This window comes from Rhipicephalus sanguineus, chromosome 7, assembly GCF_013339695.2.
Source record: "Rhipicephalus sanguineus isolate Rsan-2018 chromosome 7, BIME_Rsan_1.4, whole genome shotgun sequence".
Lineage (NCBI taxonomy): Eukaryota > Metazoa > Arthropoda > Arachnida > Ixodida > Ixodidae > Rhipicephalus > Rhipicephalus sanguineus.
This window is the reverse complement of record NC_051182.1, coordinates 44,409,253-44,425,071: the sequence shown is the minus strand read 5'-3', so window position 1 is coordinate 44,425,071 and position 15,819 is coordinate 44,409,253. Positions and strand designations below refer to the sequence as shown.

At 44.1% G+C, this 15,819-nt stretch overlaps 1 protein-coding gene across 2 annotated transcripts in view; it reads right to left on the bottom strand.

Annotated features, from left to right (window-relative positions):
• Positions 1-15,819, bottom strand: part of LOC119399421 (cytochrome P450 3A6) — a 48,815-nt gene that overhangs the window by 32,208 nt on the left and 788 nt on the right. For both annotated transcript variants that reach the window (XM_037666227.2, XM_037666226.2), the window contains exons 2-4: positions 15,246-15,345; positions 11,141-11,193; positions 8,590-8,686 (exon numbers count right to left, since the gene is read on the bottom strand). In XM_037666227.2, coding sequence (XP_037522155.1) covers positions 8,590-8,686; positions 11,141-11,193; positions 15,246-15,345 — 250 coding nt within the window. The remainder of the gene's footprint in view (positions 1-8,589; positions 8,687-11,140; positions 11,194-15,245; positions 15,346-15,819) is intronic.

Here is a 15,819-nt window from a genome sequence, read left to right as displayed (position 1 = left end):
GTTCCACTTCGCATGGTTTTAACGGAAAAGCGTTGGATGCCTCATCAAACGCGAAAATTGACCGTAGGTATCGGCGTCAACACGAGGGATGCAAAAAAAAAAACCATGCGATGACGTCACCGTAGGACGTAATCATCACGGCACAGATAGCCGAAATTTGTAGCGTCGTGCTGCCGTCATCGTACGATATAGACGTGTGGTCAAATGTGGCCGATCTCAGAGGCACTGCGAAACCCGGTGAGGTGCAGAAAGCTTGCAATGCCTGCGGTCTCGGATGCAGTGCAGAACCCGCGTAAGGTGAAGAAGGTTTCGGGGTTGATCAGTCAGTCGACAGAGAAGAAAAAGGAGTTGGTGGCGTTCGCCTTGCAATTGAGTCGTCTTAGGAGAATGCATAAGGGACCGTATGAATTTTTATTGTGGTTTATGTTATTTCTGCGTAACATTCCTTTTCTGAGCGCTAAAAAGGGAAATGCACACCTAAAGATTAACCATTACATTTGAGCCCTTAGCAAAAATACCCTAGTTCTGTCTTTGTGATATTTATGCGCCAAACGACCACAGCACTAGAACGCTAAAGCAACCGGTTTCGGTAGCTGCCGTCATTAGGCATGTTCTGACATTGTATTGACGCCCTTTACCCACAACTGGCCCTTGCGACTCTAAGGGCCATTATTCATACTCATTCTCCCGCGGTAGAAAATTTGGCAGACTGTGTGTCGATTTTGAGTCAATAATACTTTATCGGGATGTAGTGGGCCATGAAAACAGGCGACGCTAAAGCCGCAATGACAGCGGCTACAGAGATTTCCTCGGTAGTCGAAGCAGTCATCCATACAAGTAACCTTCGTAAACTTCCCATCCCTGGCAAATCGCACTTTAGAGCGTCCTCACTGATCCATAAGTACAGTCGAGTGCAAAATTCTGTAGAAAACTGCAGCGTGCGCCAGATTGCAGCACTGTGCCTTCTGACGGCTTCACGGATACGTTTGAGAGTGTGGACTGCGCACGCGCGTCCCTTGCTACCTTACACTGCTCGTTCGCTAGCTTTAGGCGCGCGCGTATCAAAACGCGGGACAGACACCAGCGTGCCACTTCTACGGTCGATGTGGAAGGGCCGAGGAATGATATCGTCACGAAAAACACTTCAGTTGCACAAAGAAGGTACTTAGTCGTGGTATTATCCCTGGAAGGCTTGCACGGTGACTGCAAAAAGATGCCTTGTGCTTCATCGGTGGCACGTGTTGGAAGCGAGCGAACGAACAGCCTGGAATGTAGAAAAGTCGTATGCGACCCAAAGTTACTCGTCAGAAGGAGCAGGGATGCAGTTGAGCATGCGCTCTTGTGGAGTCTTGAAATTTGCACTCGACTGTACCTTCGTGGAGGCAGATCACTGCATTGCGCACGAATGTGACTAGACAAGGCGTTTCTCGCTGCAGAATTTATTTCACTACTCCAATAAGCTGCTATACATAAAGCTTCTTGTGCTGAGAGATAAAATGTAACAGTGATTAGCCCCTTGAAAGAGAGAAAAAAAAACCGTAAAAGTATGTTCGCGAATTACACGTCGCCATATGTTGTCACCACAAGTCTCGGGCATCGATAGTGCGCCTGCCACCTTAATTTTGATTCGCTCCGCCATGCCGCATAATGATGAAAACACAGCGCTAGAACGAATACAAACGGAAGAAGAAGACAGGCCATGTGCTGTATATACAGCACACGTCCTGTCTTCGTCTCGCTCCTTTTGTATTCCTTCTAGCACTGCCTTTCCATCATTATGAACCCAAACCAACTTGCACACCTATCTGTTATTCTGCATTACCGCTTTGCCAAAACCGTCGACCAGTGCTCCCTCAAGAAGTTTTCTGCGCTTTGTATACTTGCCTTCATTTGGTTAGTGGTTGGATTAGAAGTGATTTTATATAAAAAAAACATTCGCACATATCAATCCCTCATCAGACAGAAGTGGGAAAAGATGGAGACTTGGAATGATGGGAAGTCATTGACTCAGAAATGTCCCTGCAGCCAGCGATTCAGCAAGAAGGGTCATCTTTCTCAGAGCAGTTACCGCTTTCCTCCGCAGTGTTTGTATGTACTCCTAGCTGACTGTCCTCCATATACTCAAGAGGAAACACGCTGGAAGATGCACTAGACCACATGGTAACCTTGTGTGACGAACCCGTGTGGACATTACCAACAACCGAAACCTCTACTTTCACTACCTGATGCTCCCACTCCCTCATTTATCTATTTACAAAGGTATGTCTTGTCACTCCCGCACACAAAGTTATAGATTCATTTTTTCGTGGAATCAATTGATTGAATGCACATTCCGAGTTTCTTCCAATGCGAATCATAGTCAACAACTGCTACTTCTAGTTGCGTTCCTGCCATGTTTGCCTGTCTCGGAAATGAATAAACAGGTAGGCTTATTTTACCAGAAAATATGAATAAAAAGTCGATGAGTTACATCTTTGTACCAGCGCTCAATCAAGTACGCCATGAACCGCCTCGTCACGCTGCCGCAGACGTATGGCTCGAGGAATTTTTTTTTCGTAGAATGGGCTACCGTTATGGCTGGCCGCCAACTGACGCGTCTTAGCACTCCCATGGCGAATCACACGTGGGCACTACCTCAGGCTATGTCAGGTATCTTGCGAGTGTCTGCAGGGGCACTATCGCAATGCGTATTACCTTTCATTTTTCCGTGGCACTTGCTGGAGGAGAAAGCGAAAGCTAGGAAAAAAAGATGCACGTTTAACGGTATAAGAATGAGAGCCTGCCGTTGCGAAGCATATCAATATTTTTATTCCAGCAAAGCATATTGCTTTGACATAATGACCTTGCTTAGCTGGTGTCAACCTACCGCGAAGTACGAGACTCTCGTGCTGTTGTGTCGGGAGATACGCTGTTCTCCTGTTTTAAATGGTCAAGCTGACCTGCTTCTGTTGTACCGATGTCGTTGGAGAGCTTCATTTGTTTTGCTTAGTGGGAAACGTGTAGTAGAAGGCTTTGTCCCATCATTCGCTCATATCAGGGCTGGGCAAAGATACTTTGAAATTGTATCGCGATACGATACAAGATACTCAGGCAAAAAGTATTGGAGATACAGATACAAGATACTGCCGCAATAATTGTATCCTATACGATACTTGGCAATTGTATCTTAAGATACTTCGATACATTCTCAAATTTGTTATTATAGATCCATATAATGTAGCAGCAAACGCCTATGCACGAAAATGTCTGCTCGAAAATTTCTTAACTGTGGCCTATTTTGTTTCACTTGAATTAAATGTCTGTTATTATCTCAAAATTTTTGCCCTTCTTGCTCAAAGTTAATTAGTTTCCTTCCAAGACAACTTATTGGGGCTTGTTTTAGCTTCTTCACAGGACAACTCTTTATACACTTCGCTGACAGCGGTTCTTGCTAGTCATTTTTGCATTTGATGGAAGTCGCTGCTCAGCTTGCCGACCAGCCAGCGGGTTGCCGTATAATCACAATAACGTCAATAGGAAGCCTTCGCACGACGGCGCAAATACCGGCGTGGACTTTTACCTTGTCCGTAAAAGAAGGTTTGCACAATACCGTATATCCGAACAGGCGTACAGCAGCAACAACGCTGGTAGCGACTTTTTTTTGGGGGAGGGGGCGACGCATGATGTATACGGGGTTTGAAACCGTTCGCAAATGGTCCGGCAGGCACACATGACCGTCTCCGTCTTATTTGTTTTTATTTTCTAAATAAGTATGTTCGTGAGCTACACAGACACGACTGGTCTCAAGCATTTCTTTTGTGAGGTACATGTGGTCACCATGTGCTGAAACATAACCGTGGAACAAAAAATCTACATTTCAATCCGCGTCCAGATTTCACTAGTTGTGTACATCGGTATCGATGTTTCTCGAATACTGACTCCCAATCCCCTTCAGAAATGACTTATATACGAGATATCGGATCCTTTCAAATGGCAACGTCATTTTGTTCAAACTCTCTCCGACCCCACCATCTTCACTGTGCCGGCCCTTGGAGCTAAGTTTCGCGACCGCGGCCCGCCGGCTATAAGCTGAGTTTGAGACCCCTGGTGTATACGTAATGACGTAAAACAGCAATGAATTTCCATTTTCTACTTAGCTGCTGGCGTAAGGGATTCTTTGTTGATATGCTCACTAACCTGCAATCTTTTAGCAATTTTGCTTCAACGAGAGAACATGTGCAACACAGAAATGTCTCAGACGTATTGTATAGTTGCAAAAAGCGTCGCAGGACACTACCGCTGTTCGCACTATTGCCGCTTATAGCTCCCAATTCCTCCTCTCTAACTTTCCTTCCCCTCCCCCTTTCCCCAGTGCAGGGAGCCTACCGGGCTCAGCCCTGGTTAACCTCCCCGCCTTTCTTTTATCCTTATTCTCTCTCAGTTACTACGTGGCGATTAGTAATGTGAAAAATATTTAAGACTGCCTAAAACAGGAAAACAAATATAAGTAAAATAGAGAGGTGGTTCTGTATCAAACATTCACATTGAATGAGTACAGAAACACAATACAGACGGCGCCCTGAATAGCTATGAGCATGAAGTATTGTCAACTTACCTGTTGAGACAATAGAAAATTCAGTGCCTACGGAAAATTGCCTGAAATGGCTCGTTGGGACGCTCATGAGTAAAACGGAGCATTCAGTGAAACAACGTTTCTCGAATCCCCTTCCTAACATCTTTAAGATGGCTCCTAATGATTTCCATTATTATAATGGAAACTCAATTTCGCTATTTTCTTAAGCGGTAAGCAGAATATTTTGTACTGTGTACTCAAGGCACGCCCACATAATAACATATTTGTTTTCAAAATCGCTTTGGCAACGTCTAAATGTGTAAACAGTAGTAGAAATAAAGCAGACAGAAGAATAAAGCAGAAATCTTATTTTGGGAGCGCGTTACAAAATACATATTGCAGTGACCAGACCAGAAAAACAATGCAGAGACCTAGATAATGTATGTGATGCAAAATGACAGCTAAGAAAGCACTTGTGCTAATAAACAAATTATGATTTCATAAATTCTTTGAATAAATGTAGATGTAAGTGAAAAATACGGTACGCCACGATATTTTCTGTTAGGTAAACGCTTGCTCTATTAGATCTAGCATCAGCACCAGTAGTGCTAAAGTTGTTAGAATCTTATTTGAATACAATTTAATTCATTGCACGCAAGTCAAACTTACATCCACGATATCCTTCAAATCGCTGATATGTAAAATCCACGCGACGCAAAGCAACCGAATTCTTGCGCGCATCACATTTCGTTACGGAGCAAGACGCAAGAGAATCTTCAATAACGACACTGTAACAACATCAGAATTTGCGCGATAGATGCCGCACGTAGTGGAGTACGCGGCGCATTACAGTGGCTAAGAGCAAGTGTCACGGCATTGGCGCAACTAAAAAAATCACAGCATATCAACGGAGTGAATGATGATGAGTGGGCGAAGCTGCGGAGGTTCATCGGTAAACCGGGAATCTTCCGTGAATTCTGCCCAGTACATCATCACCGACGTGAGATCGGGCGCGTTTATACTAAAGGTTCGATGAGTTATGACGACTTGCAGCTCACTTTAATTTTACATGTACGCTGTGAATTTTAATTGTTTAGAAAACCATTGCTTTAGAAAACATCTGGCGTCTTTCGTTAAGCAGCTGGCGTCTTTTCGTTTTGCTTTAGAAACATCTGGCGTTCTTTCGTTTTGCTTTTAGAAAACATCTGGCGTCTTTCGTTGGTTTATTTCATCAGTCAACGGCGTTTTGAACAAAATTTTTATTGTTTAATCACGCGCAGGAGAAATCTCACCAGGCACTACCTTGGAGGTAAACAATGGCTGCTAATGGGAATGAGAGATAGAAGAAGTCGGCTTTTAGCTAACACTTACACTTCTACTTCTACTAACGTTTCCTACTGGAACATGCCAATGGCTGCTAATGGGGAATGAGAGACAGAAGAATTCGGCTTTTAGTTAACGCGCACGCTGCGAATTTTTTATTGTTCAACAACGCACAGGAAAAATTTCCCACCGGCACCACCTTGGAGGTCAAGATCTGGTACTAGTGTTACGACTGGTTACGCACTACGACTACGACAACTACGAGGGACGAACCGGTGCCGCTTTAAGGAGCTTCGCCCCTAAAAGAAAAGAAATCGGGAAAACAAAAGGTGCGTGGGCTGGGCGTAAACGTCTGCGTGCTTGTCTTCCTCATTTTCTACCCTCACTATATGATTCTGGCGTAAAAAAATCACAGCATATCCACGGAGTGAATGATGATGAGTGGGCGAAGCGAAGCTGCGGAGGTTCATCGGTAAACCGTGAATCTTCCGTGAATTCTGCCCAGTACATTGTCACCGACGTGAGATCGGGCGCGTTTATACTAAAGGTTCGATTAGTTATGACGACTTGCAGCTCACTTTAATTTTACATGTACGCTGTGAATTTTCATTGTTTAGAAAACCATTGCTTTAGAAAACATCTGGCGTCTTTCGTTAAGCAGCTGGCGTCTTTTCGTTTTGCTTTAGAAACATCTGGCGTTCTTTCGTTTTGCTTTTAGAAAACATCTGGCGTCTTTCGTTGGTTTATTTCATCAATCAACAGCGTTTTGAACAAAATTTTTATTGTTTAATCACGCACAGGAGAAATCTCACCAGGCATTACCTTGGAGGTAAACAATGGCTGCTAATGGGAATGAGAGACAGAAGAAGTCGGCTTTTAGCTAACACTTACACTTCTACTTCTACTAACGTTTCCTACAGGAACATGCCAATGGCTGCTAATGGGGAATGAGAGACAGAAGAATTCGGCTTTTAGTTAACGCGCACGCTGCGAATTTTTTATTGTTCAACAACGCACAGGAAAAATCTCCCACCGGCCCCACCTTGGAGGTCATGATCTGGTACTAGCGTTACGACTGGTTACGCACTACTACGAGGGACGAACGGGTGCCGCCTTAAGGAGCTTCGCCCCTAAAATAAAATCACGCCACTGGTATTAGACTTATTCAGATGGCTTAGTGACACCAGTACCAGCTTGAGAAGCGGAGCTTGGCCAGCGATTATTGTTTCGCACGGTTGTGTTGCGATAGAAGTATCTTGTATCTTAAGATACACGATACATTATCCAATGTATCGGAAATACAGATACAGATACTCGTCTTTCGAGACGTATCGCGATACAGATACAAGATACCCATAGAGTATCTAAGATAGTATCTAAGATACATGTATCTTCGATACTGCCCAGCACTGGCTCATATATAGTTTATATCTCCAGCAGTAGAACGACTTTTGCCTTTGACATAAATTTTCCTTTCCACATTTCTTGGACAGGAAACGACCACAACAATTTAATGTAGAGTCCAACCACCTCCAGCACTCGACGGACAGCGAAGTTTCGGAGAAGAAATTATGGAAATGCCTTGCCGGCTCAATAACATGAACCATTAGTTGTAGCTCTGAATATTAAGGCAGTCATAGTGATCGAGGATGGATCCTCTCAGAGATGTGTGCAAATCTTGAACTAGAAGAAAAAAAATCTCGCAAGAGGTCATGTTGACATGAAGCGGCCACATACCAAAATCGATTAATTAGGCAATGGAACAGTACACAAAGTGTTACTTTTACTGATGGGAAAGAGGGCCAGCGAGAGGGAGCGTAATGGCAAGTAGACGTTGGTATGCTGCTCAGAAAACAGGGATGACAAAAACGACGTAGACAATCGCATATTTTGTCATCCCTGTAATCTTCTGCGCAGTATACCAAGTTTATCAGTGTGTTATCCATAACCGACCTGCTCAATCGTTGACCCGTTTAGTGGAATCGAGGCATGTAATCGCAAGATAACTATATTCTCTGTTGCCTCGTATTGGGGAAATAGTAAGTGAACATTTTTTGTACCCTAATAACGACTAGACAAAGTTAATTTGCTGATCCTGTAAGCTAGTCAGTGCCGACTACTGGTTATCACATTTTAGCATACAATAGTTCACCTATATAATGCAGCACAAGGTATGCATAGAGAATGCTTCTTCGGTGAACGCATTAGAACACCGTCCAACCCTCCTACTAAGCAGTTAATGTAAAACAAATATGATTACTCTGGGTAAACCAAGTGTTTAACTAAACTGCTTCTCTGCCAGTTTGGTGCAAAACTTAACACATTTGGACGAATGCTGCTTCCCTGAACACGGCTGCAGCTCTTTGAATTTACGAGGAAGCACAGATGCATGCCAGGTAGCTTGTGTTCAGTCGCACTACGGTCGTGGTCTGCGTAATATGAGCAAAAAGGCAAATGTGTTATCGCGCTGTCATGAACAACGCCTCCTGGATACATAAAGCTTCTCACGGCAGTATTTAGCACTGGAGGACGCTTTTCGTTTGTATTGAAAAATATACAGTTGATGGTATAGTTGTAATCTTCTGTCAAACAAACAGAAAAAAGTCCAACGAAACAAGGCACATTTTACCCATCATTTCATCACTAAGCAGGTGATGGGTACGAAACCTTGGAGGCAAAGTGTTGGGCCTATGAATATTGTAGTGTATACTTACGCCACGACTTTGAAAGTTGCTTGAGTTCTTGATGAATATATCATGTATCATGTCGACATCTTTCACCACGACCATTGGCGTGTCGCCAATGAAGAACCTATAGGAGATAAAGCCCCATTATTTACATTCATCAGGAGCGACAGCAGTGAATACTGCACTCATTGGTTTAGAATAATGTCTGCAAGGCACACGGGAGGTGATGTCTCGCGCATAAAGAAAAGTAAGACTAATAGAAAAGTAAAGAATCGTATTCGCACTCGCCCGGTTTCTTCATTTTGACGAATAAACAGCACGTGTTAACAAGGAGAATACAATAATTGTAAGCCTGTAAAGAACGCACATTGTTGTCGGGGTTACAGGGTCTAAGTAGTGTATTCTCCACCACAAAGAAATATATCTACTTTAATACTGCGCGATTTCGCGAGTAGCCTATCCAGAAGACGCTATTACGGAGATCGCAATGATTCAGCAGACTAAACAGTAAAGTACCTATAGTTACACGCGTCTTTGCCCATTTTTGCCCTGTCACCGCATTTCACCATCTAAGAAAATTTATCATGGAACCACTTAAGGAGAGCCTGCATTTATTGGAAGCTTACCGAATGTTTTTTTTTTTTTTTGCTTCTTGTGTCTGTGACCCGATTGCACGCATGTCCCTGACCAAGCGCCGAGTGCTGGGTATTCTTAAGCCTCCGTGGTTTCCAGGGATCATGCTGCAATATACGCTAAGCGTGTATCAGGAGCCGACGTCTTTCGCCTGAGGACCAAGTTTTCAGTGACGTACGACCAACCTCGCGACACTAGTTACGCTCTGGATATATATTTTCTTGTGCTGCGCACAAGCTCGCGCACTCGAGAGCTTATTTTTTACCAGTTTGTCTGCTGTATTTACTGCCATGAAAATCACGTGACAAAAGGACCCTTAAGCTTCGCCTTTAGGAGTTTAACGCGATAGCGAAATCCGGCCCCTAGTGCGCACTTCAACCGCTAAGTGCATACTTATTAATCTGTATTATTACACACACACGCACACAGATACACATGTGTGCGCGCGCGCGCAAATGGTAGAGGTTTTCGATCTAAAACAAGAATCGCATGGCCTCCAAGATGTACGCCGCGCGCTTGCCATCTCGGAGGCCATACAGATTCGAGACATATTTCTCACAATGCCTCACAGATGGCAGCACATTATCTAGCGTTTGCTCTTTGCTTGATCAACGCCTCCTCTAGAAAGCCAGCGTTGGCTTGATATGTTTTCCGCTAGATGGACATAGTTGTCCATTTTTAGAGCTGTTTGAAAGTTCGTGTGCGTTTTTAGCGGCGATGGCTGCACTATTTCGGCCTTTTTCGACGTAGTTTGATGGTCTCGCCAATGCGCCTACAAATCGCCGAGTGGGCTCGTTTTTGTCGTCACACCTGCCGACCAAAATGCGTTAAGGAGACTCCTTCACTACATGACATTTATGTAGTGTTTTTTTCTGAAGCAGCTGCAAGTAACGTCGTGGCTTTGTGGTAGGACACCTGCTTGCCACGCGTACGGCCCGGGTTCGATCCTCAATGGGACCGAAGATTTTATTCTTTATTTTATTTGCTGCTTTCTAGATTTTTCGCTCACAACCAACGGTGCCGACACAGACACCGGAATTTCTGCGACACGAGCTCTCTAACGCTATCGCGTTAATACGCAAGCTATTTCGCATAAATCGTAACAATGTTTCGAAAGATCCACGAACTCGTTACGAGAATGCGGCTTAATTATTCCTTACTTTGCTCTTTAATCAAGAGTATTGTTTAAATAATTGTTTCTTTTTCTAATTAACTGATCGAATATTAATAAAGCTAAACTTTACAATATACTTTCAAATGTGTACGTTTCCGCAAATCTTCAGTGACTGAAAGTGTAGCATTGGTTTCTCAAATTTTGGTTCATCAAGAACTTTAGCTTTTCCCACACCCGTAACATAATTACTACAACACAAGTGTCACAGCGCTTGGTTGTACAGAAGGCGCCACCACAATCTATGTCACTCAATGAGCATGAAATGACCGGAGAACGCAGCCACCGAATTGCTCATGAAGCGAAAAGCATAACATATGATAACGCTAAGAAACGCACAGCGCGAGTATAGGACCACGACAAAGAAAGAGAGCACACGAGAGCGCTGTGTGGTGTGTTTCTGTGTCCTAGTCGTATACTTACGCTTTGCGTTCCATATTGCTTCAATGTTTCAAGCCCAAGTTCGCTCTAGCGAGCTCTAGCGCGAATGTCATGCAGGGACACTAGAACACAGCAGCAAACCATCAGCCCTTCCTGTTAGCCCTTCTGTATTAGAGTGGCTCCTAAAAAAATGTGCAACTACGATCACAGATATGTAAAAAGTAGCCCGATGAAAATTTTCCCTTCCCGGTAATTTGGTTTTGAAAGTGTTTAAACAATCATGAGGAGTCCATCTGACTTCCGCAGTTTCTGCTATTTTTAAACGATTCCATCGCTGCTCAATATTCTGCATTTTGTATGAACCTAGAGACAAAAGAAATGCATTGACCTTACCCAAAAACGTCTCCGTATTCTTCAAGCCATCTGTCCAGGCGTTGGAGGACTGTCTGCAACCGAAGGAAGGAAGAAACAAGCGGAAAGACAGGGAGGTTAGCCAGTGTCTGCAACAGCAACAGAAATTTCGCGTTACGTCTGGCTACATAATGTGCAAACGAGTGCTTGCTGATTGGAAGCGCACCAACGCTGCAATCTTAATGCCTAAGAGAACGTTCACCTTCAATCACGTCTTAGATTTCCTAGAATGCGAAGCTCATTGCTGTTATTGCGTAAAGTAAGCTTACAGGTTTCGGCCACGTGGGTGGATGCCATGCACTTGTACATTGCATGCACAAACTTATGTACCTTCAAAAGCGCTTCAGAATTTCGGACTATACAGTATGTAGCCCGAAGCGGAAGTTCCTAAGTTCTAAGCAGCGCTAAGTACCAGTGAAATTTAATTCCTGAATAGAGATTGTTACAAGGAGAAACCTACCATATACTGACAGGCGCATACAAGTAGTCCATGGGAACAAAGTGTTCTCTTCAAACGCGTAAAAATTGCTTGTAAAAAATATCCGTAATATTTTATAAATAATGCAAAAAAAATCGTGATATAGTGATACACATGTCGATATAAGTGGCCAGTAGTCACACCATCTCTCCTATTACTAAACTGAAGTAACGTAGACTTTAAAGGACTTATTGTACATGCGAAAACAAAAAAAAAAGCGAAAGCTCATGAGAATGCATTCTACGTAAGAGAAAAAAAAATCTGTAGACCCAAAGCTCTGCGGTAACTGATGTTTTAATGCAAACCGTTCTGCAGGCGTGCGGCTATGCAGTATCATTCGTGGTTCTCCACAGCGCTACGGGATGGAAGAAGTCGTTTGTTTTCGGCGAATGATTGCATGTGGATTGCAAGTGAGAGCGTAAGAAAAGCACTAAGACGTAGCTAATAGTGCTGTACATCTCAGGTTGTTGCCTAGAAGGCGCAAACATTTTCTAGAGAAACAGCAAATCAATGTGTTCGCACATTTTCGATATTTGTATTCGTCCAATTAATTACGACGGAGGAATAACTTTTTCAGCGTTAGTATCCCAGAATTGGTGCGGTGAGAGAGAGAGCAAATGTTTTAATTTTTGAAAGTGGTTCCCAGGAGGCGGGCTCAAGCCGCATCCTTTAATAGACCTTATGCAAAATTGCTGCCATCTGTCGGAGGTTTGACGAAGGTACTGATTCGGCGTCCTGTTGGAGGCTTGTGTCCGAATCGTATTGCTGTCGCTGCTACTTCTTCTTTCTTGTACCTGCTTTGATAGTTTGCAATCGGGGCATAAAAACGTCAGAAGAGCCTGTACACGTTACCGGCATTTTTTTAATGTTTACGCTCACAATTACTACGTGTGAAGGACTGTCCCGCAACGAGATGAAAGTAACAGTTTGTCACCGAGTCACATGTAAGACTGTCGTTGAGAATGAAGCGTCGCGCTTGGTTATAAATTTTGTGTGTTTTCACTGTAGCGAATGAAGCGTTGTTAGCTATCGGAATATCGTGCGTGCAGAGAGGGTCGTTGGGAGGAGGCATTAGCGCGCGAGGCGGCTAGCCACAGCGATGAAGGTAAGAGGGTGCTGTTGACCCATTTCAAAGCGTATTTCATAAGAGATAGCCTACGGCGACCAAAGTATTGTCCATCTTGCTTTAAATAAAACGTCGTCCTGTTTGTTATTTTTGAAAGAAGAAATATTTCGCTACTGTAGTCACCGATGTGTCTGTTGCATAGAATTACCGCATGGTTAAAATGTAAGAAAGGTCATTTTCTCATGCACGTGACAAGTGAACATGAAATCCGTTAGTTGCTCCAAGAAGTAGGCGCCGATTAGCTTGGTATTTTATCAATATCCTTCCGACATATACTCGTTAATGACACGATCTTCCAAGAATATTCGCGTTCACATCGTCGCTTTAGGGGCCTGCTGGCGCTTTGCAATGTTAACCCGTTGCAGCAAGGCATGTTTGCGCCGCTGACTGAACGTTTGCGAAACCACCCCAGCGCGTGACTAACGGTAGCGCACACACCGTCGAATGTGACACATCTGCGGGAACAGCATTTTTTTCAGTTTCATACAAAAAGTGCCACACACAAGCATCTGTTAACATTTCATAGCACACAGGGGTGGATACAGAATTTTTCCTAAGGGGAATCAGCGTCAGCTGGGAGAACCTGATATTTGCTCTTCTGGGGGTATAAATAAAAAGAAAGGGGGTGGGGGGGTCAAGTGATCCGGGCCCTTCTGAATTAGGCAGTAGTAGCACATGCAATGCTTAAAAAATACGCACAGGTAAGCAGAACGCGCGCAAAAGCATTCCACCAAATGCGACCTTGTTAAACTTCACAATTGAAAACATGCCACGAACAAGACGCTCCAGAATAATCGATTCGTACGGTGAGAATCGATGACGCGCGCGAGCTACCTGACAGGTGACTGTTATCGCAATGAGTTAAACAAAGTAATGGGGTCACCAACTGCATGCGCAGGCATGCCGAGTATCCGCGATGGAGCTTTGGAGCGTGCACACGAAGCCGGTTTGTACGCAGCGCCAAAAATGTCCCGTTTTTGCATGACACGAAGGAGTGTTTTCTGATGAGTGCCGATGCTCGCACATATCGCATCTATTAGGAACGGCGAACGTAAACACGGCGTTAGTAGTAAGCAGTAGCAGGAGCAACGGAACGATCTGCCGCTTCTCGTCGGCCACAAGGAAATCTAATAACATATGGAGGCTAGTTTCCTGCAAACCATTTTTCAGCATCCCAATTTCCTCAATATCAGCGACACAGCAGAGAAAAATGTGTCGCCATTGCCGTTCCCATCAGCCGCCACACGTCAATACGTACGTTCCGTGTGCGCACATACGGAGCGCACTTTCAACATGGCGGAAATGCGCACGGCGGCCGCTAGACGACAGCAGATTTTGCATAACGTCTATAGGGACGCTGACCGAGCCCGGCACCAGGAAAGTTTGGGCCCACGCGACAAACCTTAGCTGATTCTTGAGCGCGCACCTTGAAGGGCTTTTCTTGAAGATGGTTCCTGAGGCCAGCGTTATGAGGCTTTTGTATTGATTGTTTGCGGCCTTCCACCTTATGTTTAATACATCCGGGCTTTCTTTTTAGGAGCGAAGCTCCTCTTAGTCTAACCTGGTCACGCTTCCGGCGTAAGGCGTAACCGGCAGTATACTACGACCCATCAGCAATCCTTTGCAAACTGCCCACTACTTAGTCTTTGCAAACATTCCACTACTTTCCATCACCGATCCATTACTTCGCCGACCATAAAGCCGTTATGATGAAGGGAAAACGGAAGCCACCTTTGCAAACTGCCCATTACTTCGTCTTTGCAAACATCCCACTACGGCCCATCAGCGATCCATCACTTTACCGACCAAAAAGCCGTTATAATGAAGGGGGAACGGAAGCCACGTCTAGCTACCACGTACGATTAATAAAATTTCTTGTATAAATATATACAGTGTTCGTCACGTCTTTGATGATCTACTGGGCTATCGCTTTGATTACTGCTGGGCGAAACCACTGAAGATTTCACGGTGTAACCATGACTGCTTCAGGAGCTTCGCCCAAGCTCTTCATCATTCACCCGTGGATATGCTGTGATTTTTTTTTTTTTTTTTTGCAGAAGCAGCATTTTGGGAAGAGTCGTGTGAGCGTTTTCGTCTATGTCAACTACCCTAAAAAAACTTCGTCACAAGTTGACTGCATATAGCATTACTAAATCGTGTGAAATATAAATGGGCTCGCACTGCCTTCTTGACTTTAACTTGGATTTCGGGACAGTTTCTGAAGGGGACAACAATTTATATGTAAACCTGGAGAGACTGTGTGGTTTCCTGGGCTTACGATGTATTCAGTAACCTCACCATTACCAAGGACAGACCTATATTCGCGCTGATAAAACCACTTTATGAAGACTTCTTTGACAGTGTTCTCCTTTTCGCAAGCTTGCGTGGATTTTTCAGTAACAAAAGCTCACGAAGGGCGGCAGGCGTGCACAGTATGCCCGAACGTATTTCGCTTGCCATCAATTCCCTCCTGCGTCACTTACGGGCTTCCAGTACTCGTCCGAATTGCCATTTACGATGCTCCGAAGTGGCACGGTCGGTACTCCGGTGCCTTCAAATGCATCAAAGCATTTCCGGCGCTGTCTGTTGAATTTAATGAGAAATTTTAGTGACCACACGTTCAATATGCTTTTGTACACATTACCCTTATCTGGTTCACTCACTGTAGGAATAAGACCATCATAATAATGCTCACTTTTGTCAAAGCGTGTTAATTTATGCTAGCTGTACGAACACAAGAATAACAAACAGGGTTATGTTTAGTCGTGTTCATAGGATCGTCTTTTTCATATGCGGTACGACTAAGCAGGCAGACGGCGACAAAATGGCGACCTCTTTTTTTCCAATATCTGTCCAGCAAAGACTATTCAGTTTTCAGCAAACTCCAGTGGGACCTGACTGCCCTTCCGACAGTGGTTGTTATGATAAGCACATCGCATCAAAGATTCAAAGTGTAAACTTTGCTTTTGCAGTCAAGGACTTTGGCCCCCGGAACATTCCTAATCATTTTACTACGTAGACTACACAATTAGCCGTGAAAATGTCAGAAGCTCTGGC